The sequence below is a fragment of the Bos grunniens genome, chromosome 29 (genome assembly GCF_055505025.1).
Source record: "Bos grunniens cultivar Pamir isolate PY7600 chromosome 29, Bosgru_T2T1.0, whole genome shotgun sequence".
Taxonomy (NCBI): Eukaryota; Metazoa; Chordata; class Mammalia; order Artiodactyla; family Bovidae; genus Bos; species Bos grunniens.
This window is the reverse complement of record NC_141193.1, coordinates 34,477,339-34,503,670: the sequence shown is the minus strand read 5'-3', so window position 1 is coordinate 34,503,670 and position 26,332 is coordinate 34,477,339. Positions and strand designations below refer to the sequence as shown.

The following is a 26,332-nucleotide window of genomic DNA, read 5'->3' as shown; positions in this document are numbered from 1 at the left end:
AGTGGGCCCCAGCTGTATTCTTTAGGCCCTGCACTCTATACTTTAACTGACAGTTCCAGATGTGTTTTAACTGGAATGAAGTAAAGCAAGAGAAGCAGACAGGTGGACACATATGGGAATTATGGCAAAGTACTTGAAGCCCGGGGTGGAAAGGGACAGACAGAGTATACCAGGGCGCACATCCACGCCAGGCTCCCGGCGCTGTCTCTGCAGCTTCCTGCCCCGTGCTCTGCAGTGGGAATGGCCAGTACATGAAAGGCCGGTGCCTGTGCCACAGTGGCTGGAAGGGTGCCGAGTGCGACGTGCCAACCAACCAGTGCATCGACGTGGCCTGCAGCCACCACGGCACCTGCATCATGGGCACCTGCATCTGCAACCCCGGCTACAAGGGCGAGAACTGCGAGGAAGGTAGGACCCCAGGTGCGGGGGGCGGCAGCTCGGCTCCTGCCCGTGAGACAGAGATGGCCGGCGGGCCTCCCCGGGAGCAGAGGGAGCCTCCAGAGCAGGCCTGCGACCGCCACCCCCGCGCCGAGCCAGGACGTCACTGGCAGCAGTCACTAACCTAAAGCGAGAGGACAGGTCCCACTCAGGGAGGGGAGGAGAAGGGTGTGTATTGAGCGCTAACCATGTGCAAGGTTCTGGGCCAGAAGCCTGGTGTCATTTAACTTCCAGCACTAGTAGGTGCTGAAAGTGAAAGCACAGTCGTATCCAACTCTTTGCGACCCCATGGACTGTAGGCCACCAGGCTCCTCTGTCCATGGAATTCTCCAGGCAAGAATATTAGAGTAGGTTACCATTCCCTTCTTCAGGGGACCTTCCCGACCTGGAGATTGAACCCAGGTCTCTTGCATTGCAGGCAAATTCTTTTATCATCTGAGCCACCCAGGTGCTAGTGGTAAAAAAAAAAAGAAAAAAAAAAAAACCTGCCTACCAATGCAGGAGACATAAGAGACACAGGTTTGCTCCCTGGGTTGGGAAGATCCCCTGAAAGAGGGCATGCCAACCCACACCAGTATTCTTGCCTGGAGAATCCAGTGGACAGAGGAGCCTGGCGGGCTGCAGTCCATGGGTTCACAAAGAGTTGGACATACATGACTGACTGACTGAGCATGCACACATGCCTACTAGGGAGGGGTAATCATCTCGATTTTATAGTTGAGGAAACTGAGACTCAGGGAGACAGATGACCTGCCCAAGGTCCCACGGCTGGTGGATGGCAGAGCCGGATTTGAGCCCAGTCTCTCTGGCTCCACAGTCTCAGGTCTTTCTCCTCCCCTTTAAGCATCTTTGCTCTCCATTTCTGAATATGAGTCTCTTGTAGACCTCCAAAGGTTGCCTTCCATTGTCACACCCTTCTGCATGTGTGAATATGTATATGTGTGTGTGGTCTTGTTTGTAGCTCCTAGGTATTCATAGGCGTGTCTCCCTCCTTCATAAAGTAAATACACGCCTGTACAGAATGAGGTTTAAAAGTGAACTGCTAACTCAACAGTGATGTCAGTTGTTCCCCAGAAAACCTAACGAGTTGCGATAAGCCAAACTGGTCTGTCTCGCAAATGAGAACCCTGAGGCCCGGGAAGGGCATCAACACGCCCATGGTCATAACATTACCTGATGGCAGGGCCAGAATTCAGCCCAGGTCTTCCAACCTCAAACCCTGTACTCTCTCCTCCTTACCACATGGGATTTCCCGATGAGAGGAGGGGTCTTATCACGAGCAATAGAGAGTAGCTGTCAGGAGTACACACTCTGGCGTTAGATGTGAGTTTGAGTCCTGGTTCTGCCACACTCACTAGCCTCAGACTCCTCATCTGTAAAATGGGAATTCCTTTTCACAGAAGGTCATTGTAAGGACTGGATTAAATGACTCATGTGAAGCACATAGCTCAGTGTCTGACATACAGGAAATGCTCCCTGAACGTTAGCTCCTATATCATTAGCAGCTTTCTGGAGACAGCTGAAGCATGCTTCCTGTTTCACTCCATTCACTGTATCCAAGGCCTTTTGAAATGGATGGACCTTGAAACCGATGGGCGATGTTAATGGTCATAACCTCCTACTGTTTACTGTCTAGGGCCCTGGCACTTTCTCCAGTGGGTACAAGAGGCTCCAGGGAGAGCTAGTCTTCTAATCTACTGGGGATATAATAAGTAGTCCCCTCTCAAAGCATCATTTCCCCTAAAATGAGAGAACATAATGGGCCCGTGTTAAAAGAACAGGGAGCGGGAAGGGATTAGTGTCTGGAAAGCATCCGTCTCCTCTGAGAGACAGGCTGTCTGCGCTCCCCAAGTGTGACTGGAGATCCTGATTCAGACCTATTAACTTTGATGCGGATTACCTCGGGCTGTCTGAGCTCAACCAGGGGCCTGGTTCCCTTGAACAAAGGCGTTGGCTTTCTCATCCTGATGACGCTGACCTTCGTCTGCTTCCCCTTTTCATTTTCATCCCTTGAGGCGAAGACGCTGTGAAGGAAAGAGAAACAAAGAAGAGATCCCTCCTGAAACGTGGGGCCATCCCACCCTGGGTCCCACGGTGTCCAATGGGTCAAGGAAGAGAAGTTGTCCTTCTGATCAGCCAGCCCTGGGCAGCGCCCTGGAGGGCCAGGTCACTTACAGAGAGATAGAAGTTATTTAGCAATTTGATTTACATTACTGTTTGAAAAGAAGGGTTTTCACTCCTGGTCTCTGTTCTGAGAAGGGCCATCTGGTCCTGATTCCTCTTATTTCTGTTTCTCTGCTAAAGCATCCTTGCAGATTCCTTGTGTTTCGAGTGGGGGTTTCCTGGGCCTTCGTCCGATCCCCCAATCCCCTGTCTGTTCTAATAGGTTTCACTGTGTTTATAAAACATCAGCTAACAAGCTGACTTCTTTCGCTCTCTCCTTCTTTCTTTTGAAGTTTATCGTCCCATTATTTTTTTTAAAAAAGCCTGAACTGCACCGAGAGGATGCTTAGAGGGGCCTGGGGGAAGGGCAGAGGGGCCTGACCTCGACATTTTACTGTGAAAAGTGAGCCACTGTGTTTCGGGTCCTGAAGTGCCTCGGGTAGCTTGTGTGGCCACTGAAGCGTGGAACATTTGGGGAAAAGAGCTGTGTTTGTGGCCTGGCCATGCAGGCCCCATCATCTCATTAGTAAGCCAAGCATCTGCCAGAAATTTTGGCTTGAACGGCAAGCTCTGCAAAGGGGAAAACAAAATATGACTGCTTGGCTCCTCTTCTAAGAAGAAACTAAGTTAGACTGTCTTCTGCCCAGAGCCAAGCCCACCTCCCTGCCAGCTTCTCCCGTATTTCTTCATCTCCCCGACCCCAAGCCTGCTGATCTTCCCATGTTATACCCAGCATCCTACCAAATAAATAGTATTGGGGAAAGTATCCCAGTGTGATGGAGAGAGATCATTTTAATTCCATCCTAAGGTTCCTGCTTCCCTAGAGACCCCAGACAGGGTACACAGATGCACAGTCAACGTGGGACCTTCGGCAGAGAGTCACTGTGGCATAGATAACCACCCTGGCTTTGGGCCCGTGTTCTGGCAGGAACCTCAGTCAGTTCAGCCAAGGTTTCCTGGAGCTGCTATGCCCCCTTGGTGCAGGCCTCCTTAGAACTGCTTTGCGGTGCTCCACACTTGCTTTACCAAGCTGACCTCCCGAAGCAATGATTAATTGATGATGAATTGCCTGGAGGTAGCCCCTCATCAGTTCTTTCTGCTCTTTTCTTCCCTGCCTGGACCAGCTTCTGAGAACTTCGGATTCACTTTGCTGGTTCCTGGGTCCCCATCAAACTTATTATGTCTGAGAAACAGGACCGTGACGCCAAGGGCCTCTTGCTGAACTTGGCACCCTCTCGGCTTGCTCCACTAACATTGCAGATTTATAGATTCGACCTCAAGGGCGCCTCAGAGACAGCTTCAACCCCACGCTGGGGTCCGGGCACTCACAGAACGGGAAATACCTTTACAGGTCTCGGGATAGGAACTGCTGAGTCATTTCCCGTCAAACTGGAAAATTCTCTGGGTCTGGGGAATTATCCTAGCAGCCTAATGGGCCAGAATAATCCTTCTGAGGTCCTGGGATCTGAGGCAGGTCATGAAAATTTATCACTGCTATTATTTTTATCATTTTTAATTAACAGAAACTGCAGCAGGTCATGTGTAAACCATTATTAAGTGGTGTCCAGAGACTGCAAGAGAAGGGATTCTTTGCCTTCCTGTGGCTTTATTAATTCTCCACTTTGCCCCTTTCTTTCATTGTTTCGTTTTCTTTTGACTTCTATTTTTAACCATTTTGTGTGCTTGTGTCTGTATTCATGCGTTACATGTATTTTGGAACCAGTAAGATTGCAAAGGAAATAGCAAGAGATTTGTACCAGGAAAGAATGCTTCAAATTTAAATTCCTCCACTTAACCACTGTGTAATCTTGGACAAGTCATTTAACCTCTCTGTGCTTCAGTTTCCTCATCTGTGACACGAGGGTAACAGTGGTATCTACCTCAAAAGGTTGTTGTTAGGGTTAAATCAGACAATGTATATAAAAGGTTTAATAGTATGATATAGCATAGAAGAGACACTCAACACTAATTACTGTTGTTACTGTTGCTATTACTGTCGCCATGTTTTTAATCCCGTGGTTGCTCCAGACCTTTGATCTTCTTACCTATCACTCAAGTAGTTACACTGAGTGCCTTTAAAAACCCAGTGAAAGAGCTTTCTTAATAAGCTAGCCCTCAAAATGAACAACCTGTTCCCAGAATGCTGCTCTTCGTAAAGTCTCTGCCCACGTGTGTCTGTGACTCTAATATACTCCGGCTGATTTCCTGACTCTTGTGGAAAAGTCAGGTACATAGGGTTATAAAATTTCCCTTGATAGATGAAGTAAAAGCACATCTGAATTATAAATGAGTGCTAACCACCATCTGCCCAAGTCATGCTACTGAATGTCCTGGTAGAGTGGACAGGTAAATTCTTTGAAACAGTTTACAGTTTATACTGCCCTTTCAAAGCCTCAGTATCATTTGGTCTTCATAGCAACCTGAGAGGTAGGTAATTTTACTAAACCTGCTTTATGCATGGAAGCCCAAAGCAGATATGTGACACAGCCATAGTCATAGACCCATTTCCGTTTGTCTTGTGACCTTTGACCTTAGGACTTCAGAGGTCAAAGGCTACATTATTTCCTCTGCAGCATATGGCTTTCTCATGAGCCCTGTAAGGAAGAATCTGACTACATTCATAGAGGCAGCTCCATCAACACTCTTAACAACAGCTGCACAATGAGCCCCACCACACTCCGGGACCTCACTCTCCCCTTCCACTTGCAAAACAGATAGAATCCCCTCCCTCCCTCTAGTGCACGGGTGATCTAACAGCTCTTTGGTTGACTAGAGAACACGGACCAGCCGTTAGCCAATTCTGTCTCATCTCTACTTCTTTTTGCACTTTTCACGTGCGCTGGAGCCACATGCTAAGTTAGCCCCTAATATGCCTCTTCTCCTTTTTTCTGTGAAATGCTTTGCGGAGGATTAATGGTCTCTGGTAACTTTGTGTAACTCCACAACTAAAGCTTTGGTTTAGGAAAATTAGTCCCAGGGGCAGGGCTACCACTGGATTCAGAATCAGACAGACGTGTCTTCAGATTCCGCTCTGGAAGTCCTCCTATAAATCATTTATCTCACTGAGAAAACGGAACCTGATGAGGTTTATGACGCATTTCCTAGCACACTGGCAAAGAGCAGGTAACTCGCAATATTCTCCTCCCTCCTTCCGGGGTGGGGAGGTCTCTTGAGACCGCTTAGGCCTTGCACCCTAAGAGCCCTGTGGGGAGTTGCTTGGTTTGAGCTACAGCTTTGTAGTTCCCCACCCGCCCCCCCTCCAACTTGAGGAGAAGCTAAACACAGCCGCTGTATGTAATGTTGAATAATCATTGAAATGTTTGCCTGGATGCACTTCCAGACAAATATGTGTGTGGGAAGTGAGGCTTGAAAGTTCGTCTCAATCACCAGAATCTGGGGAAGATGACACAAGCTAAGGGAATTTAAGTGCAAAATAAATTCTCATTTAAATTAAGGAATTTCTTTATTTTAGTCCCACATTCAAAGAAATAAAACTGCATCGTAATGTGGCAAACACAAATAGTTTGTTCTCTGATGACGTTTCAAGTGCCTCCCTTGTGTTTGGCGGTATTCTAGGAGGCGGAGCTACAGAAGGGAAGGAAACAAAGTCTTTCTCTCCAGTGTTGCAGTTGTTAGGGACATATATGTCTTCCTCTCTGCACCCACAAACCAAGAGGTGGGACTGTGTATCCGTATTTTTACAGGCATGGGAATTGAGACTCGGGAGATAAACAGTTGACCACTGGGTGGAGTCAAGAACCCAGGTCTACTGTTGCTAGAGTCATTTGCTTCACTGTTATCAAGTGTTATCAACACTTCCGTGGACATCTGGGTCCTTCTCCTTGATCGTGTGAAGCTGCTCCAGTGCAAAGCATAGCAGTTTGTTTAAAGAAGCCTCCAGCCTGGTCGGTCCAGTACTCACTAGTGCTGTCTCCCCACGTGTCACAGTGGACTGCATGGACCCCACGTGTTCGGGCCGAGGTGTCTGCGTGAGAGGCGAGTGCCACTGCTCTGTGGGCTGGGGAGGCACCAACTGCGAGACGCCCAGGGCCACCTGCCTGGACCAGTGTTCAGGCCACGGAACCTTCCTCCCAGACACCGGGCTTTGCAGCTGTGACCCAAGCTGGACTGGACACGACTGTTCTATTGGTAAGTGTGGGGGGAATAAGGCAGCAGCATGGATGGAGAGGGAGGAGGTTTCACTATGACCTGTGCACCTTTCAGTCCTGTTCAGGGCCCTGACCCTGACCTTGGTCATGCAGCGGGTGGTTACTCAAATCCCTGAATGCTTTCTTCTTGCTCTAAACTCCAGCCTCAACACTTCTACTCTTAGGTGAACAGAGGATTCATCCATCATATCTTCACACCATTCCTTTCATAGTGATGGCCTTGAAAGTCAAAGTGTCTCCCCTTAACCATGTTAGTTACAGTAGATGTGATTCACTGACTTCTCACCTTCACATCACAGAGGCAAGGCCATAGGGAACAGTGTACCTCCCTGAGTCCTGCAGGGATGGGCCTTTGGTTTCACCTCGTCCCAGGATGAAGTCCAGATTCAATATAATATTTAGGGCCCTCAGTGATATGGCCCCCACCTGTCTTTCTGATCAGATCCTCTACGAGACGGGAAGTTCCAGGAGGATAGCAAACATCTCTTACCCCTACATCCCCACAATTCAGCATACCCTTGGCCCACAGCAGCTGCCTGGTAAACACTGACGGATGAATGAATGACACACATGACTGAGTGCACGCTTTGTTGTGATATTTGGTTCACCCCAGAGTCTACACATGCAAAGTTTAAGGGATAATATGTTAGCACCCTCTGTTTCAGTTCAGTTCAGTTCAGTCGCTCAGTCGTGTCCGACTCTTTGCAACTCCTAAGAATCGCAGCACACCAGGCTTCCCTGTCCATCACTAACTCCCAGAGTTCACTCAAACTCACGTCCATCAAGTCAGTGATGCCATCCAGCCATCTCAGCCTCTGTCGTCCCCTTCTCCTCCTGCCCCCAATCCCTCCCAGCATCAGAGTCCTTTCCGATGAGTCAACTCTTTGCATGAGGTGGCCAAAGTGCTGGAGTTTCAGCTTTAGCCATCAGTCTTTCCAGTGAACACCCAGGGCTGATCTCCTTTAGAATGGACTGGTTGGATTTTCTTGCAGTCCAAGGGACTCTCAAGAGTCTTCTCCAACACCACAGTTCAAAAGCATCAATTCTCTGGCGCTCAGCTTTCTTCACAGTCCAGCTCTCACATCCTTATATGAACACTGGAAAAACCATAGCCTTGACTAGATGGACCTTTGTTGGCAAAGTAATGTCTCTGCTTTTCAATATGCTATGTAGGTTGGTCATAACTTTCCTTCCAAGCAGTAAGCATCTTTTAATTTCATGGCTGCAGTCACCACCTTCAGTGATTTTGGAGCCCAAAAAAATAAAGTCTGACACTGTTTCCACTGTTTCCTCATCTATTTCCCATGAAGTGATGGGACCTGATGCCATGATCTTAGATTTCTGAATGTTGAGCTTTAAGCCAACTTTTCCACTCTCCTCTTTGACTTTCATCAAGAGGCTTTTTAGTTCCTCTTCACTTTCTGCCATAAGGGTGGTGTCATCTGCATATCTGAGGTTATTGATATTTCTCCTGGCAATCTTGGTTCCAGCTTGTGCTTCTTCCAGCCCAGAGTTTCTCGTGATGTACTCTGCATATGAGTTAAATAAGCAGGGTGACAATATACAGCCTTGACGTACTCCTTTTCCTATTTGGACCCAGTCTGTTGCTCCATGTCCAGTTCTAACTGTTGCTTCCTGACCTGCATATATGTTTCTCAAGAGGCAGGTCAGGTGGTCTGGTATTCCCATCTCTCTCAGAATTTTCCAAAGTTTATTGTGATCCACACAGTCAAAGGCTTTGGCATAGTCAATAAAGCAGAAATAGATGTTTTTCTGGAATTCTCTTGCTTTTTCCATGATCCAGCAGATGTTGGCAATTTGATCTCTGGTTCTTCTGCCTTTTCTAAAACCAGCTTGAACATCTGGAAGTTCACAGTTCACATATTGCTGAAGCCTGGCTTGGAGAATTTTGAGCATTGCTTTACTAGCGTGTGAGATGAGTGCAATTGTGTGGTAGTTTGAGCATTCTTTGGCATTGCCTTTCTTTGGGATTGGAATGAAAACTGACCTTTTCCAGTCCTGTGGCCACTGCTGAGTTTTCCAAATTTGCTGGCATACTGAGTGCAGCACTTTCACAGCATCATCTTTCAGGATTTGAAATAGCTCAACTGGAATTCCATCACCTCCACTAGCTTTGTTCGTAGTGATGCTTTCTAAGGCCCACTTGACTTATTTATACTCAAATGATTTAACTGAAATACACCCCATTGTTTTTAGTCATAGGTATTCTAGATTTGTTAAAGAGTATATCATTACCTTTAATTATCTAGGTGAGAAGTTAGATTGAAGTTAGCTGTGGGTATTGATCAATTTCTTCACCCTAAATCACCTTCCCCACCACACCACACTGTTTAAACAAAGTGAAGGTCAGATCAGCTCATCATCTTGTGTACTAACACTTTTGGTAGTGGTCAGGAAAGATGGTTGACACCTTTGTAAAGATGAGATCCTGTGCAGCATTCAAGCCTTTGGGATACTTGGAGTTCCCTTTCCCCAGTGAATGGAGAACTGATGTTTAAAATGCAATCTAAGGGGCTTCCCAGGTGGCTCAGTGGTAAGGAATTCGCCTGCCAGTCTTAGAGCTACAGCAGTTGTGAGTTCCATCCCTGGGTCAGGAAGATGCCCTAAAGGAGGAAATGGCAACCCACTCTGGAATTCTTGACTGGAGAATCCCAAGGACAGTGGAGCCTGGCAGGCTATAGTCCATAGGGTCGCAAAGCATCAGACATGACTGAAGCGACTTAAGCACACTCACAGGCATATACACACATGCAATCTAATTTGGACTTTGTTTGCAAAGCTCATGTAAAGACATCACAAATGCAGATGCATGGAGTCTTAGGAATAATTCTTTTTATATAGCTCTGTTTATAGCAATATAATGAATGTTCCTCTTACAGCTACACTGGGTTGTATTGTTCATTATATGGCCACAGAGCTAATTTATGATAGAAATATAACCGTCCATGCATTGTTAATCCCCAGTGAAACTCCACGGCATCTGATGGAGGCAGGTTTAACTTTGAATGAGATCACTAAGGATTCTTTTCGTTGGCCCCTTAGAGGGAGAGAGAAGATCCCACTGAAAAGAACTTGAATACAGCTGTGGGGGCCCGTCTTCCTAAACTCTGTGCCTCCTGCTCCCCACCGCTGGTATCAAGTACAAGGCCTCCAATCTGAGGCATGGAGCTCCGTGTGCTAAGAGGAGTCCCCGAGTCTGACGGCCGTGAGTTCAAACACCGGCCCTTCTGCCTACTGGTTGTAACTTTGGGCAGGTGGCTTCACCCCTGCAAGCTGTAAAATGGGGATAACGAGAGTACCTACCTCGTGGGGTTAGTATTTGGGAAATCATTATTCAGAGGATTATTTAAGGTAATGCATACAAGCACTTAGCACATGATATTGGCTCAGTTAAGGTCAGCTATGTTACGGGTATGATTAAAACACGCGGTGGTGAGAGCCCTCGATATTAATGAGGCAAGATGAAATGTGGCCTTTCCGAAACGTGGATGACAGTTTCTAAATCTCTGACCTATAACTGACTAAAACAGTGTCATGATTGCCACGAGGCTGGGGATTTAAAAGATGACTTCAGATTTCCCCTCTTCCCTTGAAGTAGTGATAACAATTTGTTTGTTGAGTGCTTCACAGCATGCCAAGATCACTCTGTCTTTCTCTTTTTCACACACACACACCCCCCCCACGGAAGCAGTAATAGCTGGTGAGGCAGAGTAAGGTGTGGTATGGTCCCCATCCTCACACTGAGGCTTAGCAACTTACGTGAGGCGCCCAGCGGGAGCTGGGAGTCCAAGCCCAGCCTGGCCCCTACTGCCCAGCACCCCACACTGCTTCCCACGGCTGCCACTTCCTGACAGACGCTGGTTTGAAGGCTAGTGAAACTGATGTTGCCAGTGGTTCTCTCTCCCTTCTGTCCCAGCCGTACATGCCTGGGCTCCATCCTGGCTCTGCACATGGTAACTGCCTGACCTTAGCAAGGGACTTGACTTTTTTTTTTTTTCCTTTGACCATGCTGTGCAGCATGAGGGATCTGACCTGGGATCTCCCTGACCAGGGATCAAACCGGCACGTGCTACATTGGAAGTACAGAGTCTTAAGCAGTGGGCCGCTGGAAAAGGACTTGACATGCCTGTCGCTCCCTTAGAAAAGATGGAGATAGTACCATACCTGCCTTGGAGGACCATGTGGGGATGAAGCTGTGCAGTGCAGGCGCGCACAAGAACAGCGCCTGCAGAGGGGGCACTTCACGCCGCCGCCTCCCTCCCTTCCACCAGCACTTCCACTGAGTGGAAGCTGTTTGAAAACGATGGAGTTTGGGCCCTACAACTAAACAGGGCAGGCCTCACTAAGAGGATGCCCCATGACCGAGGGACTGCCTTTGTTGTGCTCAGGGAGTTGGCCACAGGGCCGTGAATAGGCACTGAACTTTGTTTCAAGGGACCTGGTCCCCCCTAGTTGAGTGGCTTCAGGAAGTCGCTTCACCTTCCTGACCCTAAGTTTCCTTTTAGGTAAATTACCTATGAGCTTATTGTACAGATTAAGTGAGAAAACGCAGGGCAAATGGTTAGCACATGGTTGGCACAACTCAGACCCCCGACAAGGGTAGCTCAGGTCACGCCATTTGTGTTATTTGCAAGGCCACATAGGCACTGCCCGGAGCCCTTCCGTCAGGAGCCGCAGGCCGGGAGACGCATCCTGAAGGACTGGCTCTAGGTGGTGGGGCTGGCAGAAGTGAGCCCTCGCTGTTTGGCCCCCCGAGGAAGGAGAACCCATCTTGTGCCTGAGATGAGTGTCTTGCCTGTTTGGCACAGAGAACAGGATTTAATGAAAGCAGCTTAAATCAACACGCCCTGCACTCAGCAACCAGCCTGTAGTGTAATGTGAGCTGACAAGTTTCCCAGCACTTCAGTTAGGTTTGTGGAAACAGTGAAGTCAGATTTTATACAAGTGTTTACTCAGGCCCCTGGGTTCTCAGCAGCTTGGCTTGCCATTTCATCTCAGAAATTCACCCTTAAATCCTGCCTCATTGCTGTGGTCTTCCCTCCTGACAAACCATATAAGATAACTGTTTAAATCGATCCCTGTGGCCTAGAAGAGCACAAGTTATATGTCCCAGCCCCTACCCCCAACACACCTCCGCCCTGAACTCTGGGCCCAGTGGGACTTCACTGCCTCAGTCTTTGGGAGCAGTTGTTCTGATGGTTGTGGCGATGATGGTGTTGATGGAGGTGTTAGTGGTGGTGATGGTGATGATGGTGTTGATGGAGGTGTTGGTGGTTATGGCAGTGGTTGTGATGGTGGTGATGGTGATGATGAGGATGGTAATGATGAGGTTAGTGATGATTATGTGATGATGATTCCTACTGCTATTGTGTTACAAATGGGAAAGAGCTGGAGAGAGGAAATGACTTGCTCAGAGTAACTCAGCTAATCCATGGCAGAGTTTGAGTTAAGTGTAGGCCCTCTAAGTCCTCAGCTCTTACGTCAAGCCTTATTTCTATCCAAAGAGGTTTCTTTGCAATTAATCTTGTCTTTTCCCCTGAGAAGCCACAGGATGAAGCATTAATTAAAGAGTCATTGGTTTACTAATGCTCACCATTTACCAGCTGCTGAATTAAGTGCTTTTCAACCATGATTTTGGTTAAGGTTCATAAGAACCCTCTGATGTCAGTGCAGTAGTTCCATTTTCCAGATAAGGAACCTGAAGCTCAGAACTGAGTTAAATTCCTTACCAGCACCCCCTCATTTGTAAGTGGTACGGTACAGATTCAACCCAGATCCGGCTCCAGGGCCTCTCCTAAGCTCCTCTGTGTGCTGAGAGATGTATTATACATGCGCCTCTCTTGCCAAACCGTCTGCCCTGTGAAGGCAAGGTCTGTGGTTCTCGCTTGTGCACAGCCTGACAGCCAATAGGTTCTAGTGCTTGCTGAATGAGTGACTCATGCAGGGAATTATCAAAGAAGAGTGAGGAGTTTCCTCTCAAGGCTCTGCCCAAGGAGATCCCAGCACACTACCAGCCAGACAGTCTAATCCCTTCGACGAGAGCTCCACCACCACCCCCACCCGCCGACCCCGCCAACACACACACATTACACTCGGCAAGGCTAAAATCAAGTCCCTGAGCCCCTTTTCACTTTCCAGACCTAGCTCACGTTCATCTCACTCATGTGCAGGGCCAGCCAGGCAGAACCCATCCTGGACAAGAATGGCATCATCTGACCTCCTTCCAGCCCTCTTCCCCAGGGAGCGGCCCTGCAGGGCTGGATGCCTCCTCAGCTTTGCATAAAGGGGTACAGTGAGCAGCCCCGCTGAGCAGAAGGGCTCCCTCCGTACCCTACCCCACCCCCAAGTGCTTTAGTTGGCTTTTCAGCCTCTTGGCTCAGAGCTGCTTCCTAAAAGGGGAGGAATTTAACCTCTTTTGAGATGGTCCTTGAAATTGGAAAAGCCTACCTTTCTTTCGGAGCCTAACAGCTCCTAAGGAAGATTTCAGGCTCTGCGGCATTTTCCAGAATATCATTTCCGATTCGATCCCTTAAACCCATCACTTGCCCCTTTGCCGGCTCTCCCTCGTGTCTTCCTTCCCCGACACCCCAGCCCAGTCATCTCAGTCCTCAGCCTCATAAATTCATTCCTCATTTCCACTGCTCTGTGGGCTCACTCCAATCTTGTCTTCCATAAATGACTTTTATTTGAGAGGGCCTTCTCGCTACATTTTATTCCTTTGGGTTGCTGGCTCATAGAAGCCGTACATGGCAGAGATTCGGATTGTAAAATGCTCATGCTGGTGGTTTATGATTCTTACCATTTCATTGCAATTGAGTTTCATAGAATAACAGGTGGGGATCTTTTAGAGATTCAGTGGTACGGATTTGGCGGTAGCATGTACACTCAGAAAGAATTGCATGGGATTTGGAGTGGGACCAAGCTAGATTTTTAAGATCCAGCTTATCCAAAGAATATGGCTAATGATACCTGCCTTTCAGGGCTGTTTTTCAAATTAGCTTTAATTTGTATATATAAAAAGCTGGCATGGTGGCTGGCACTCAGTGCTCAATAAATAAAGTATTAATGTATATTTTTAGAATGCATGATTAAAGCTAAATTAGCCAAATAGTCCTTTGACACTAACTGTTGAAGTCTGAGGAAAGTTTATATGCTGAAGGTTTGGAGCCAAACCTTGATTGGAGTCTATAGGACCTTGAACACCTCTCTTTCTCAGAAGCTTGGTTTCCTTGTGGTTTCTGAAACTGTCTACCCTCGGCTTCCCCCAGCCCCTGCCCCACTCTGATCATCAAGTCTAAACAAGGAGTCGCTAAGATGCCAACACATTTATCCCCAAACCCCAGCACAAGGGCGCCAGGGTGCTAGCATCGGGCTCTGCCTAGGGACTGGGCCGAGAGAGGAGCACAGCCCCCGCAGAGCATCCCAGCAGAGCTCCAATGGACGCCCACTGCTGAGAGGCACACTCGTCCGCTCCATCCTCTCGCGGCCCTTCCTGGCCTCCCTGAGTGCTGGGCCTCAAGGATCCGCACTCCTCAGGCCCTGCACTCGTGCTGGGCCTAGGCATCAAGGCTCAGCCTTCCTCAGGCCATTCAGGAGGCAGTACCTGGATATACGGCGTTAAGACCTCTGACCGACATGTGTGCGGCGGGGTTGGGGCACACAAGGGCAGGCATGTGCACCTGGGAAGGTCCTCCCCAAGATGGAGACTTGTAAGCCAGATGGCAGAGGGGACCGAAGCAGGGCTCCTGCTGGCAAATGAGAGGAGGCCTGTGCAGGCAGAGGGAGCAGCCTGTGCAGAAGCACAGACTGGTCCTTCCTCTCCTGACTGGAGACTAGGAGCCCTGGGGGTAGACGGTGAAGTGAGGCCAGAGAGGTAGGCAGGGTCCCATTCACGGAGTCCACTGAATGTCTTGCTGTGAATCTCAGTTTGAAAACTGTTTCAGTTCCCAATGAAGATTTTCCTTGCAGACTCCACGTCAAGACTCTTTCTCGAACTCTGTCAGTGCAACTTAGCCTAGGTCCTACTTCAACTCACAGGGACTTTCTAGAATTCAAACTCAGAGCCTCTGAGTTTCAAATTTCTTCTCTAATACTGTCCTCCCCTACCAAAAAGATAAGCAAAACAGAAAGCATAATTAATAACAATAGTGACCAGATAGATACAGATCAGAAAAGCTCTGTACCAAATTAAGTCACAGTCAACAGTAAAATAAGCCCAATGCTTTAAAAAAAAAAATAAGCTGAAAGTAGCAACAGAGTTAAAAAAAAAACAAATAAAGCTCTAAACATAGCAGTTGCATTAGTGCTAAATTCTGAAAAAGGTAATTCAATTTTATTTACGAGGCAAACTATAATTACGTTTAGATTTGAGGGAACAGAATTTAATTCTTATTAATGACAGAAAGACTGAGTGAAATGCTTTAATGCCAGAGAAATTGTCTTCTGTTCATGGATGGGAGAGAAAATTAGATTCAGTGTTGAGCATTCTCCCCAGTTACAAGTCTCATTTGTGTAGCAGGAATTGTTCCCTCTCTGAGACGCATCAGCTTCTCAGCCTAGAAAGCACAGCACTGACATCCAATTAAACATCCAAAGGAAATGATCGGGCTGGGCTATTTCTGTATAGGTATGTTATAGGAGGGGAAACCCAAGGTTAGAATTTCACCCAAGGAATCGTATCCGTTGAGACTTGACATTTCCCGTGCCCCTTCCCAACAGTCTAAAATTGAAGTTCAGAATAGTAAATATTCAAGAGACTGCCAGTGAAGCAGAGAAAGCAGAGGGTATGTTGGAAGGAGGCAGAGAAGAGCCCACCAGTCGTCTGGGAAGTAGTGTGGATGCTGAGACACAAGGAGATGGTAGGTTCCTAAAATTTAACCAAAGACTGGGAAATTGGGCCCGAAGAGGTGTGCTGCTAAATACTGCCAGAGGTAAAGGTTGATAAACCGGAAGCTGGCAGCTTAGTAATTTAGTAGAATTTTTCCCAACAGCCCGGGAACATTTTTGTTCACAGTTGGAGCTCTTCAGTATCCAAATATAAGCCCTCCTGAAACTGGGCTTCAGAATTAGGTTTCGGTTTGGATGCCCAAGCTGATAACCTTGTACAGAATCTCTGGCTGTCTTCCTAAATCAAACTGCTGGTATGGTAACTTGTAATTTTAAAATATTGACTATTCTTTGAATGGAAATTTTATTTACATTTTACAGAGCTTCTCCATGTATGTGCTTCATGATTTATTCCAACAACAAATACATAAGCCTCTGACATTGCAGATGGTGTTATTCTCTGGAAACCAGGGTTCAGGGAGCTTGAGTGACTTTCCCAAAGGCACTTTGGAGAAAAAAAGGATTCAGATCCAGACTTCTCTGGGTTCAGAGCCCACGCTTATCCCCTGCATAACTCTGCCATTGGCTGTTACCAAGGTTGACTCAGACGGTAAAGAATCTGCCTGCAATGTAGAAGACCTGGGTTTGATCTCTAGGTCCGGAAGATCCCCTGAAGAAGGAAATGGCAACCCACTCCAGTATTCTTGCCTGGGAAATCCCATGGCCATGGAGACCGTCAGGCTACAGTTTATAGGGTTGCAAAGAGTTGAACATGACTGAGTGACTAACACTTTCTCCTTTCTTCGAAGATTTACACTGATACTGTCTGAGGATCATGTATCAGGTTGACAAGGTGCCACTTCATTTGGTGACACTGTATAAATTGGATCATGACCAGTGCGGACCTGGTGATACTACCGGGGTTCAGGAAAAGAGCAGTTGCTTTCAGCTGGAGTGATCAGGGTGGCTTCTTGGAGGAAGGGAGATTTAAGTTGGGTATGGAGGTTAGATTTGAGTTGACAGAGATGGAAGAAAGGCTAGCACCTTGCAGCAGCCCATTGTGGAAGTAAAGATTTACAGCAGGTACATAGATGAGACAGATCGTGGCTTTTTCTAGGAAAGAGAAGTGGTTTGGAGTAGCTTGCTGCCGCTTTTTTATCACAATATCATGTCTAACTCCTGTGACCCCGTGGACTGCAGCCCGCCAGGCTTCTCTGTTCATCGGACTTCCCGGGCAAGAATACTGGAGTGGGTTGCCATTTGCTTCTCCAGGGGATCTTCCCAACCCAGGGATTGAACCTGCATCTCCTGCATTGGCAGGCAGATTCTTTACCACTGAGCCACCCGGGAAGCTGAAACTTGGAGTAGCTAGCTTAGGATGTTTGTGACAGCAGTGAGAGGAGTCAGAGGTGAGGAAGTTAGCAGGCATCAGATCATGAATGGCCTTGAAAGAGTTTAGATTTCGTCTGTCAGTGGAAGCCACTGGGACGTTCCAGGCAGATCTGCAACACGGTCAGGTTTGGCTTTAGCATGCTTTCTCTAATTTTGGCATGCAGTTGGAGGTGCCTAGGGGATTTCCAGGAGGAGATAATCAGGACAGAGTTAGATGGATGAGCACATGACTGGATGGAGAGGCAGGCCTTCACAAAAGGGTGTCAGGGCTGGAGGTCTCAACACCAGATGTCTCTCAGGTTACCTACTTGGGCCGTTTTACGTGGGCATTGTTTCAGCCCCAGCTAAAAAAAACCACACCCCAGTCACCGTTTTTGGCTTCTCTGCTCTCCAGTCCTGGCTTGTTATCCTTCAGCTAAGTCAGACTATCTGAAGTCCTCCCCTGTGCTAGCTTTAGACTCCCCTAATCAGGAAGCCAGATACCCTCCAATTACGATGAGTAGTGGTGGCTTCCTACTTCCTGTGATAGGTGCTTCACAAAGCTTGAAATTCTGGTCCTGGGAGAATAGATTGGAGACTGCTCTGCACTGACATACTGGAATCCACTTTTCTGCTTGGTTTGAGAGCTTCCCGAGCTCCCTTAGTGAGGTGAAAGGCCATGTGGTCTCCAAGGCTCGTTAGCTTTCTGCCATCTAGACCTGAGGAGCCGAGGTGCGGCTTGGAGCCGCTCTGCCTCTGCCGTGACAGGCACAGGAGAGTGACTTGGCTTTGGCCTCAATGTCAAAAGGAGACTAATTACTGTGAAGGAGTCCGACGCCCTTTTCCTGTGCCTCCCTCCCTTCTGGCTGCTTCCTGAAACCTGCACTGAGACTTAAAAAGCCATCTGCCCAATTTTGTGGGGGAGGGAAAGAGGGAGAGAGATGCTATATTTAAGCCAAGTCATTCAAAATGCAGGGATTTCTGGCCTGTGGAAGAGAAGGTTAAATTGTAGCCTACTGTGTGCCAGGCATGGTGGCCAGCTTTCTGCCCATTTATACACCTAGATAGACTTGAGTTCCTTGAAGTAATTTAATACCATTTCTGAATCCCCAGCATCGAAGGATGCCTGTCACATAGTAGATGCTCGATATATTTTCAGTTTTCAGATTCTGTCTTTACTGCTGTCTTAGAAATGACAAAAAATAAGACTTAGCTATGTGCAATGTTTGTTTCCCAGCACTGGGAAGTATCAGAGCTGGCTTTTATACCCAGCTTGCCTAAATCAAGGCCTCTGTCCTATGCAAAATCACAGGGCCTTGAATTGTTACGTGGAGTACCCTGCCTCTGGCACTGGAACCTGATGGATGCAGTCTAAGGATACATTTTCTATATGAGACTCAGTGTAGGATGCAGAGACTAATCTGATGATGGGAGGGTTCTGGAGGTAAGACAGGTAGACTGATAACCCTGATAAAGAAAGGTTTGCATAGAGTGCTTTGGGAAGGCAGGAGATGAAGCCCCTTCCAGCTGGGAAATGGGAAGGCGGCTTCAAGGAAGAGGTAGCCTTGGAACCCGGTTCAACATGTGAAGACTGGGGGAAAGGAGCACCTGGACCATGAAAGCAGCCTGTCCAGAGGCACAGAGGAGAGGCCACAGAGGGCTGAGCCCACCCCCTCTTTTAGGCATTTGTCTGGCTGGCCCCATACCTGAGCATTTCCTAAGGCAGCCATCAAGCTCTTGCTCAAGTACCAGCCTACATGTCACTCTGCACTTCTGTATTTGGCCCATGTTGTCCACAGGATGGTTAGAGGATCTCTAAGATGCCTTCTCCTTCCAAGGAGTAAGCGTCTTTTAATTTCATGGCTGCAATCATCATCTGCAGTGATTTTGCTATGCTATGCCAAGTCACTTCAGTCGTGTCCGACTCTGTGCGACCCCAGAGACGGCAGCCCACTAGGCTCCCCCGTCCCTGGGATTCTCCAGGCAAGGACACTGGAGTGGGTTGCCATTTCCTTCTCCAATGCATGAAAGTGAAAAGTGAAAGGGAGCCCCCCAAAAATAAGTCTGACACTGTTTCCACTGTTGCCCCATCTATTTGCCATAAAGTGATGGGACCAGATGCCATGATCTTAGTTTTCCGAATGTTGAGCTTTAAGCCAACTTTTTCACTCTCCTCTTTCACTTTCATCAAGAGGCTTTTTAGTTCTTCTTCATTTTCTGCCATAAGGGTGGTATCATCTGCATATCTGAGGTTATTGATATTTCTCCGGCAATCTTGATTCCAGCTTGTGCTTCTTCCAGCCCAGCGTTTCTCATGATGTACTCTGCATGTAAGTTAAATAAGCAAGGTGACAATATACAGCCTTGACGTACTCCTTTTCCTATTTGGAACCAGTCTGTTGTTCCATGTCCAGTTCTAACTGTTGCTTCCTGACCTGCATATATGTTTCTCAAGAGGCAGGTCAGGTGGTCTGGTATTCCCATCTCTTTCAGAATTTTCCACAGTTTATTGTGATCCACACAGTCAAAGGCTTTGGCATAGTGAATAAAGCAGAAATAGATGTTTTTGAACTGTGGTGTTGGAGAAGACTCTTGAGAGTCCCTTGGACTGCAAGGAGATCCAACCAGTCCATTCTAAAGGAGATCAGCCCTGGGATTTCTTTGGAAGGAATGATGTGAAAGCTGAAACTCCAGTACTTTGGCCACCTCATTCGAAGAGTTGACTCATTGGAAAAGACTCTGATGCTGGGAGGGATTGGGGGCAGGAGGAGAAGGGGACGACAGAGGCTGAGATGGCTGGATGGCATCACTGACTCGATGGACATGAGTTTGAGTGAACTCCGGGAGATGATGATGGACAGGGAGGCCTGGCATGCTGCGATTCACGGGGTCGCAAAGAGTCGGACATGACTGAGCGACTGAACTGAACTGAACTGAAGATGCCTTCTCATGCTCTGACCGTGAAAACCGCCCTTCTAAGTTTTCCTCCTCTTTTTCTCTCTTACCCCTAAACCCCCCTGAAGGCAATTCCCTGGCCACGTCCAAGCCACTTCTTGCCCAGCATCTCCTGGCTCACCCTCCTTCCCGTCTGTTTCCCCCTTGGTCCTTCATCTCCAGCTGCCTTTTTCCATCGCTCTCAGCTCCCCATGTCTGCCCCTGTCTTCCACATCCCCCTAGCAAAACCCAGGGTTAGTCCAGCTACTCACTGTCCCTGATCTTATGGCCAGGCCTCAGAGCGCTGCAACCCAAATCACATCGTGCTCACGCTCTTTAGCCTCTCCTGAGCCCTTCCAGCTGCAGTTCATCCTGTACTTTGTGAGTTCTTGTGCTCAGTCCCCAAGGGGCTCTTTCAAATGTCCATATCTATCCATCAGCATCCTGCTCAGTGGAGGGTCCTCCTTCACTGAGAATCCCGAGGCCATGGATTAAGGCTCTCTCATCATCCTTGCCTGTGCCCCACACAGGTCTCTGTTGCTCACCTCTCCCGAGGGCACGAGGCACAGGAAGCCTGTCCTCCTGATTAGGCTCCACATCCAGTCCTCTCCAGTTCTTGAGAGGCACCTCAGTTGCCTACACCCTCCCCTTGCTTTCCCCAGTATCTTCAAACTTCACACCTTTCCCCTGGCTCTTCTAGAACATAAACATAAAATAGTTGCCATATTCAGAACTTGCCTGTAGCTCAGACGGTGAAGAATCTGCCTGCAATGCAGGAGACCCGGGTTCGATCCCTGGGTCAGGAAGATCCTCTGGAGGAGGGAATGGCAGTCCTCTCCAGTATTCTTATCTGGAGAATCCCATGGACAGAGGAGCCTGGCAGACTACAGTCCATGGGGTTGCAAAGTCAGACACGACTGAGCAACTAACACTACTGCTGCTCTACAAAAGGTGTGCGTGACATTAGGCACATTACATGATGTTCGTTTCAGTCCCACTTGAGCGTGAGATGTTGGTGTCTCTATTTTGCGGATGAGAAAGCTGAGGCACAGAAAGTTGGAGTAACTTGCCCATGTCACACAATAGATGGATGGGTGGATAGGTGAACGGATGGATGGATGGAAGATGGATGGATGAATGGGCAGTTAGATGGCCTGTTGACTGAATAGCTGATTGGATGATGGGTAGATGGACAGTTGGATGGGCTGATGGACAGGCAGATAGATGAATGGAGGTTGAAAAGACAGACAGAGAGACAAACGAAAGGAAGAGTACTGAACATGATGTAAACATTGAGTCAGGGTGAAAAAGGAGACTCAGATTCTGATTTCAGAGATTCGCTAGTCTAGCTATGGTGATGATATAATACATAATTAATAAGGACATATGTCACATTACATCTGAGGTTTTACCTAAATCAGATCCCGCTGCTTACAGACCGAAAGAGTTGTGTTAATCATAGTCACCTTTCATTCTAGCTAACTGCCTCTGAGCAAGTCACTTAATTTCTCCAAGCTGTTTGCTCAGTGATGATAAGGGAGTACAAATATAACTGCAGGGGTGTTGTGAGAATTTAGTGAGATGCTATTTGTGTGCCGTCAACAGTGGTTCTATAATTTGCCCTTATTTTTTGCCCCAAATGCTGGTTAGTGTGGGGACACATTTAAAGTATCCAAGGACTTCATGAGAAATTCCCTAAGGGATTTTCAAGGCCCAGGATTTCAGACGAATTCCCCAAACTGTGCACTAACCCAGATGACCTAGTGATGCAACGGAAAGTCCTAGTGGAAACCATTTAAAATTCAGTTCAGTTCAGTTCATCTCAGTCGCTCAGTCATGTCCAGCTCTCTGTGACCCCATGGACTGCAGCACGCCAGGCCTCCCTGTCCATCACCAACTCCCAGAGCTTGCTCAAACTCATGTCCATCGAGTCAGTGATGCCATTTAAAATTATTTAACGCTTACTAAAATTTCTTGAGATCACTCTAAGAAACTCAGATCCTAAGCAGAATAGAACAGTTCTCGCTATTATCCCTTTTAATGCCACATACAGACTTATTACAGTCTTCCCGAGAGGTCACAGCTCTACTTTCACATCCCTGGAATTTAAAGACAGCTTCACCTACATCTGTTCCTTGCTCAGGAAGAAGGCGCACAGATCATTGCATGAGGTCCCCTCTATCTCCCCCTTTTGTCAATTTTGAGCATCTTTCCAAGTGGAAGAAATTTTACAGGAAAATTATATATAAGTCTCTCCCTTTGGAGGAAAGACACAGTCTCCCTTGCCAGTTATTTTAATGAAGAGGATTGTAAAGTAAACCCAGACAAATTAAAACATAGCTGTGATAGGTCCCAGGCTTTGTCCAGGTTCATATGGGGATTAACATTTAATGAGAGGAGCCTGGGGCAGCCTTTCTCTCATGTATACACTTTGGAGCACAGTTAACCAACAGCCAAACCATATATATTTCCCAACCTCTTCATCATGTGTCCACCTGCTTCTGCATCATAGAAAGGGGATGGGTGTGGGCAATGGTGTGAAGGAAGATGTGAGTGAGCGTGTAAAAACTGAGACACTTTAAGGTTGCAAGCTCCAGTCAGATGTTGGAGAAGATAAGTTTCTAAGTTAAATACAAAGGAGACTGAACCCCTGTGTGACTATATTTAACCAAGTAAATTTGATACAATATGGTGCTGAGGTAGAGTTGAGCCAACTGATATAACATCTCTTCCATGAGTTTTTTTTTTTTTTTAATTCATCTGTTCTTTCAGCAAATATTTATTGAAAGCACATGCTGTGCCAGGTCTGGTGCCTGCTGCCAGGGACCGAAGATTGAATAAATGCTAGAGCCTGCTGGCAGGCGGGCTTCCAGTCTAAAGAGGAGATAGACACAGATGCCAGTGAGGCAGGGCACAGGCCAGGTGGGGAAGGGGAGGTGCTCTGGGTGTGGCTTTTCCCAGCAGAAAAGCTAAGGTGTTCTTGGGCCTGACCTGGTTTGTCCCCAAGGCCCTGCACAGTTGAGTCAAGAGCTTTACAGACTTGAAATGAGAACTTTGGGACAGTTAGGGATTTCCACCTGATTTCAAGAGGAAGCCGAGTGACACGCATAGATGGTTTTGAAGGCTGTTTTGTCTTGGCTGGCGGTGCTGTGCTGTGTAACTTCACACCCAAAGTTTGAGGCCCCTGCTAGAGACTGGTTTGCTGTTGAGGGAGGTGCACCCCTTCCAGGCGACTCAGAGCTGACTGATACTGGGTGTCTGGTTGACTTTGTTCAATCGCTAAGTCATATCTGACTGTTTGCAACTCCATGGACTGCAGCTCACCAGGCTCCTTTGTCCCTCACTGTCTCCCAAAGTTTACTGAGATTCATGTCCATTGAGTCAGTGACACTATCTCACCATCTCATTCTTTGCCATCTTCTTCTCCTCCTGCCTTCAATCTTTCCCAGCATCAAGGTCTTTTCCAATGAGTCAGCTCTTCACATCAGGTGGCCAAAGTATTAGAGCTTCAGCTTCAGCATCAGTCCTTCCAATGAATATTCAGGACTGATTTCCTTTAGGATGGACTGGTTTGATCGCCTCGCTGTCCAAGGGACTCTCAAGAGTCTTCTCCAGCACCCCAAATCAAAAGCATCAATTTTTCAGTACTCAGCCTTCTTTATGGTCCGACTCTCACAATTGTACATGACTACTGGAAAAACAGGACGCCTTTGGGTCCCCATCAATCAGTTGTGTGCATAACAGAATGTACATGGCACAGTTTACAGAGCACATTTCATAACAAGTTACACATTTGCCCTTTCCTTCCATTATCACTCACTCAGTAGGGGACCATTACTGCTCTCCCCATTTAGGGGGAGATATATGATGCATAGAGATTAAGCAGTTCTCCCAAGGACTCCACGAGAACCCAAGGAGATTGGGCAGCCGAAGTCTGAACCCAAGTCTACTCTGTGGATTGTGTACCCTATAGTACATCAAAGGATTCCACCAGGCCCCAGTCTTCCAGCATTTTGTCAGAAAGTACTGATGTGAATCACGTGACTGTCCCCTAGCCTTTATCACATGCTTGCTTGTGTCAGATACGTTACATAAGTCAGAATTCACATCTGAACCGCATTGCACCACACCCCGTTTCCTTTCTTATATGAATATGTGTGTGCAGTTTATATCCTGACTGTGTGCCAGGCTCCACGCTAGAAGCTTCACTTCCATTCATCTTAACTCATTTAACTGCATTAGGTTACACGCATCTGCCATGCTAGGATGTCACTTCTTAGAGTCAGGAAAGAGCCGTGTCTGTCATGCTCACCATGGGATCCCCCAGTGCCCGCTGGGAGCAAAGAAATTCGGCAAACAAGTCTCTGCAGTAGTCAGTGTCATCCACAGTTTACAACTGAGGAAACTTGAGCTGTAGGAGCTCTGACCGGACGTTCACAGAGTGCCACTTACATTATGTAAAAGGTGCAGGAGAGCTCAAAGCACATTCTTTCACATCATTCTGTTTGGTTTTCACCAACCACTCCGGGAAGTTACATCTGCTTTAATGCCAAAGCAGAATCGAAAAAGGAAAAACAAAGCAGTTCCTTTTATTTCAAGGAGAAAAAAATAATAATAATTGAGGAATATAAAAGCATAACAACGGGCCTGCCTCTTGTGGCTGAACGAGAAAGTAGTCTCAGGCTTCCGCTCCTTCCACGAGGCAGCGCGTCTCCTGCACTCAGGCGGGAAGCGCATCTTCAGAAGAGAACCTCAGACCGACAGACTGTGTTGCACCCCATAAACATCACAGTCACCCCGTTCAGGCCCCTTCCATTAAAATGTGCAAGAGCTCACAGCCCAGCTTGTAAAAGGACTGATGGAGGGGTACCCAGCCACCAGGCAACCTCAGCTTCGTGCCAGGGCAGCATGTCTCGTGTAAACTGGTGGTAAACGGATGTTTACCATTTTGTTTGGAGGGACAGCCCTGCGGTCTCCAGAGGAGAAAAGTAGGCTCGACTGATGGGGGAAACTCTGTGTAAAGAATCTCATTGCATTTCACACACAGCCAGGGTCGGTCTGACCTGAAACATAACGAAGGATAAGCAACAAGACCAGGAACAGGGGCACATCTTCTGGAAGAACCAGAAGGTTCGCTTGGAGGAGAGCCCGCCCCTGTCCAGTCTGGGACCACATCTGTGAAACGTCTGTCCTGCAGTGGTGTGCTGAGGATTGTCAGAATGAGGCGAAAGGACCAGAGGAACACTCGACCTTGTCGAATCCCTTATGTGCTCTGGGTCTCAGGAGCCTCACCTCTTGGAAGGATAATAGCCAAGTGTTCACACAGCATTGCTGTGATAGTTAATTGAGGAACTGTACGTGAAAAGGGCTTTGTGAACTGTGAAACCTAATTTAAGTGCTACAGTATTAAGTAGAAGTGACTTTCCCCCACATTATCTCATTTGATCTAACACCAGGCCTATAAGATTGGTGAAGTGGGAGTTATTTATCCTCATTTTACAGAAATGAAATCGAGATTTAGTGAACTGCGTAACTGGCACCTTGAAGATTACCCCGCCAGTAAGGGACAAAGCCAAGAACAGATCCCGAATCTGTCTGATCCTAAGATCCAGGATTCTTTATTCATTGCACATAAGCAGAAAGGTGCCGAAGTGAGTAACAGCTGTAAATCACTCAGATGATCGTAGCAATCAGTTTGTGCTTTCTCTGCTCAGCGATCTCCTGGGGGCAGAGACTGTGTCCTATAAAGCTCTGTGTTCCTAGCACCAGGCACAGTCTCTGGCACAAAGCAGGCAGGCGTGGACTAAATCAGGATAAACTGTACATCAGTTTATCAGGGCAGTGTCCCCTCTGGAGTGGGTACTGTCACCATTCCCATTTTGCAGAGGAAGGAAGTGAAGCTCAGAGCAATTGAAGCTGCTGTCTAAGATTCTACAGCAGGCAGAACCAAGCTTTGGAGTCATACCTGATCCCAAGTCTTTAGGTCTTTCATGCACACTGCCTCCAAGTTAATTAGTAAAAGAATGAACTAACCAATAGTGAGGACCTGAAGTGAGACCCTCAAATGCTGGGGAAGACCTGCCTCTTCTGCTCTCAACCCTGTGACCTCCAAGTGCCCCACGACCCCCAGCACCGAGACTATGAAACTCAAGTGCCCCACGGCCCCCAACACCAAGGCTCTGGCCCATGCAGCCTGTCCCTCTCCAGGCTCACACCTCAGTGAATAGAAGCGTTGTTTGCAGCTTAGTTTCACACCATAAACTGCCGCCTGGGAGATGCGCTAAGTAAACCCAAACGAAGGCTAAGCTGACCTTCCCTCAAGCTCTCAGGTGGAGGTCTCTGAGTACGGGCCCGCCTCCAGAGGCACCTGGGTGGATGTCCTTGTAGCGCTGTGCCGTAGGGCTAGAAAT

At 47.6% G+C, this 26,332-nt stretch overlaps 1 protein-coding gene across 14 annotated transcripts in view; it reads left to right on the top strand.

The window, feature by feature from the left end:
- Positions 1–26,332, top strand: part of TENM4 (teneurin transmembrane protein 4) — a 1,162,188-nt gene that overhangs the window by 998,002 nt on the left and 137,854 nt on the right. For all 14 annotated transcript variants that reach the window (XM_086385810.1, XM_086385811.1, XM_086385817.1 and 11 more), the window contains 2 exons: positions 214–408; positions 6,550–6,750. In XM_086385810.1, coding sequence (XP_086241936.1) covers positions 214–408; positions 6,550–6,750 — 396 coding nt within the window. The remainder of the gene's footprint in view (positions 1–213; positions 409–6,549; positions 6,751–26,332) is intronic.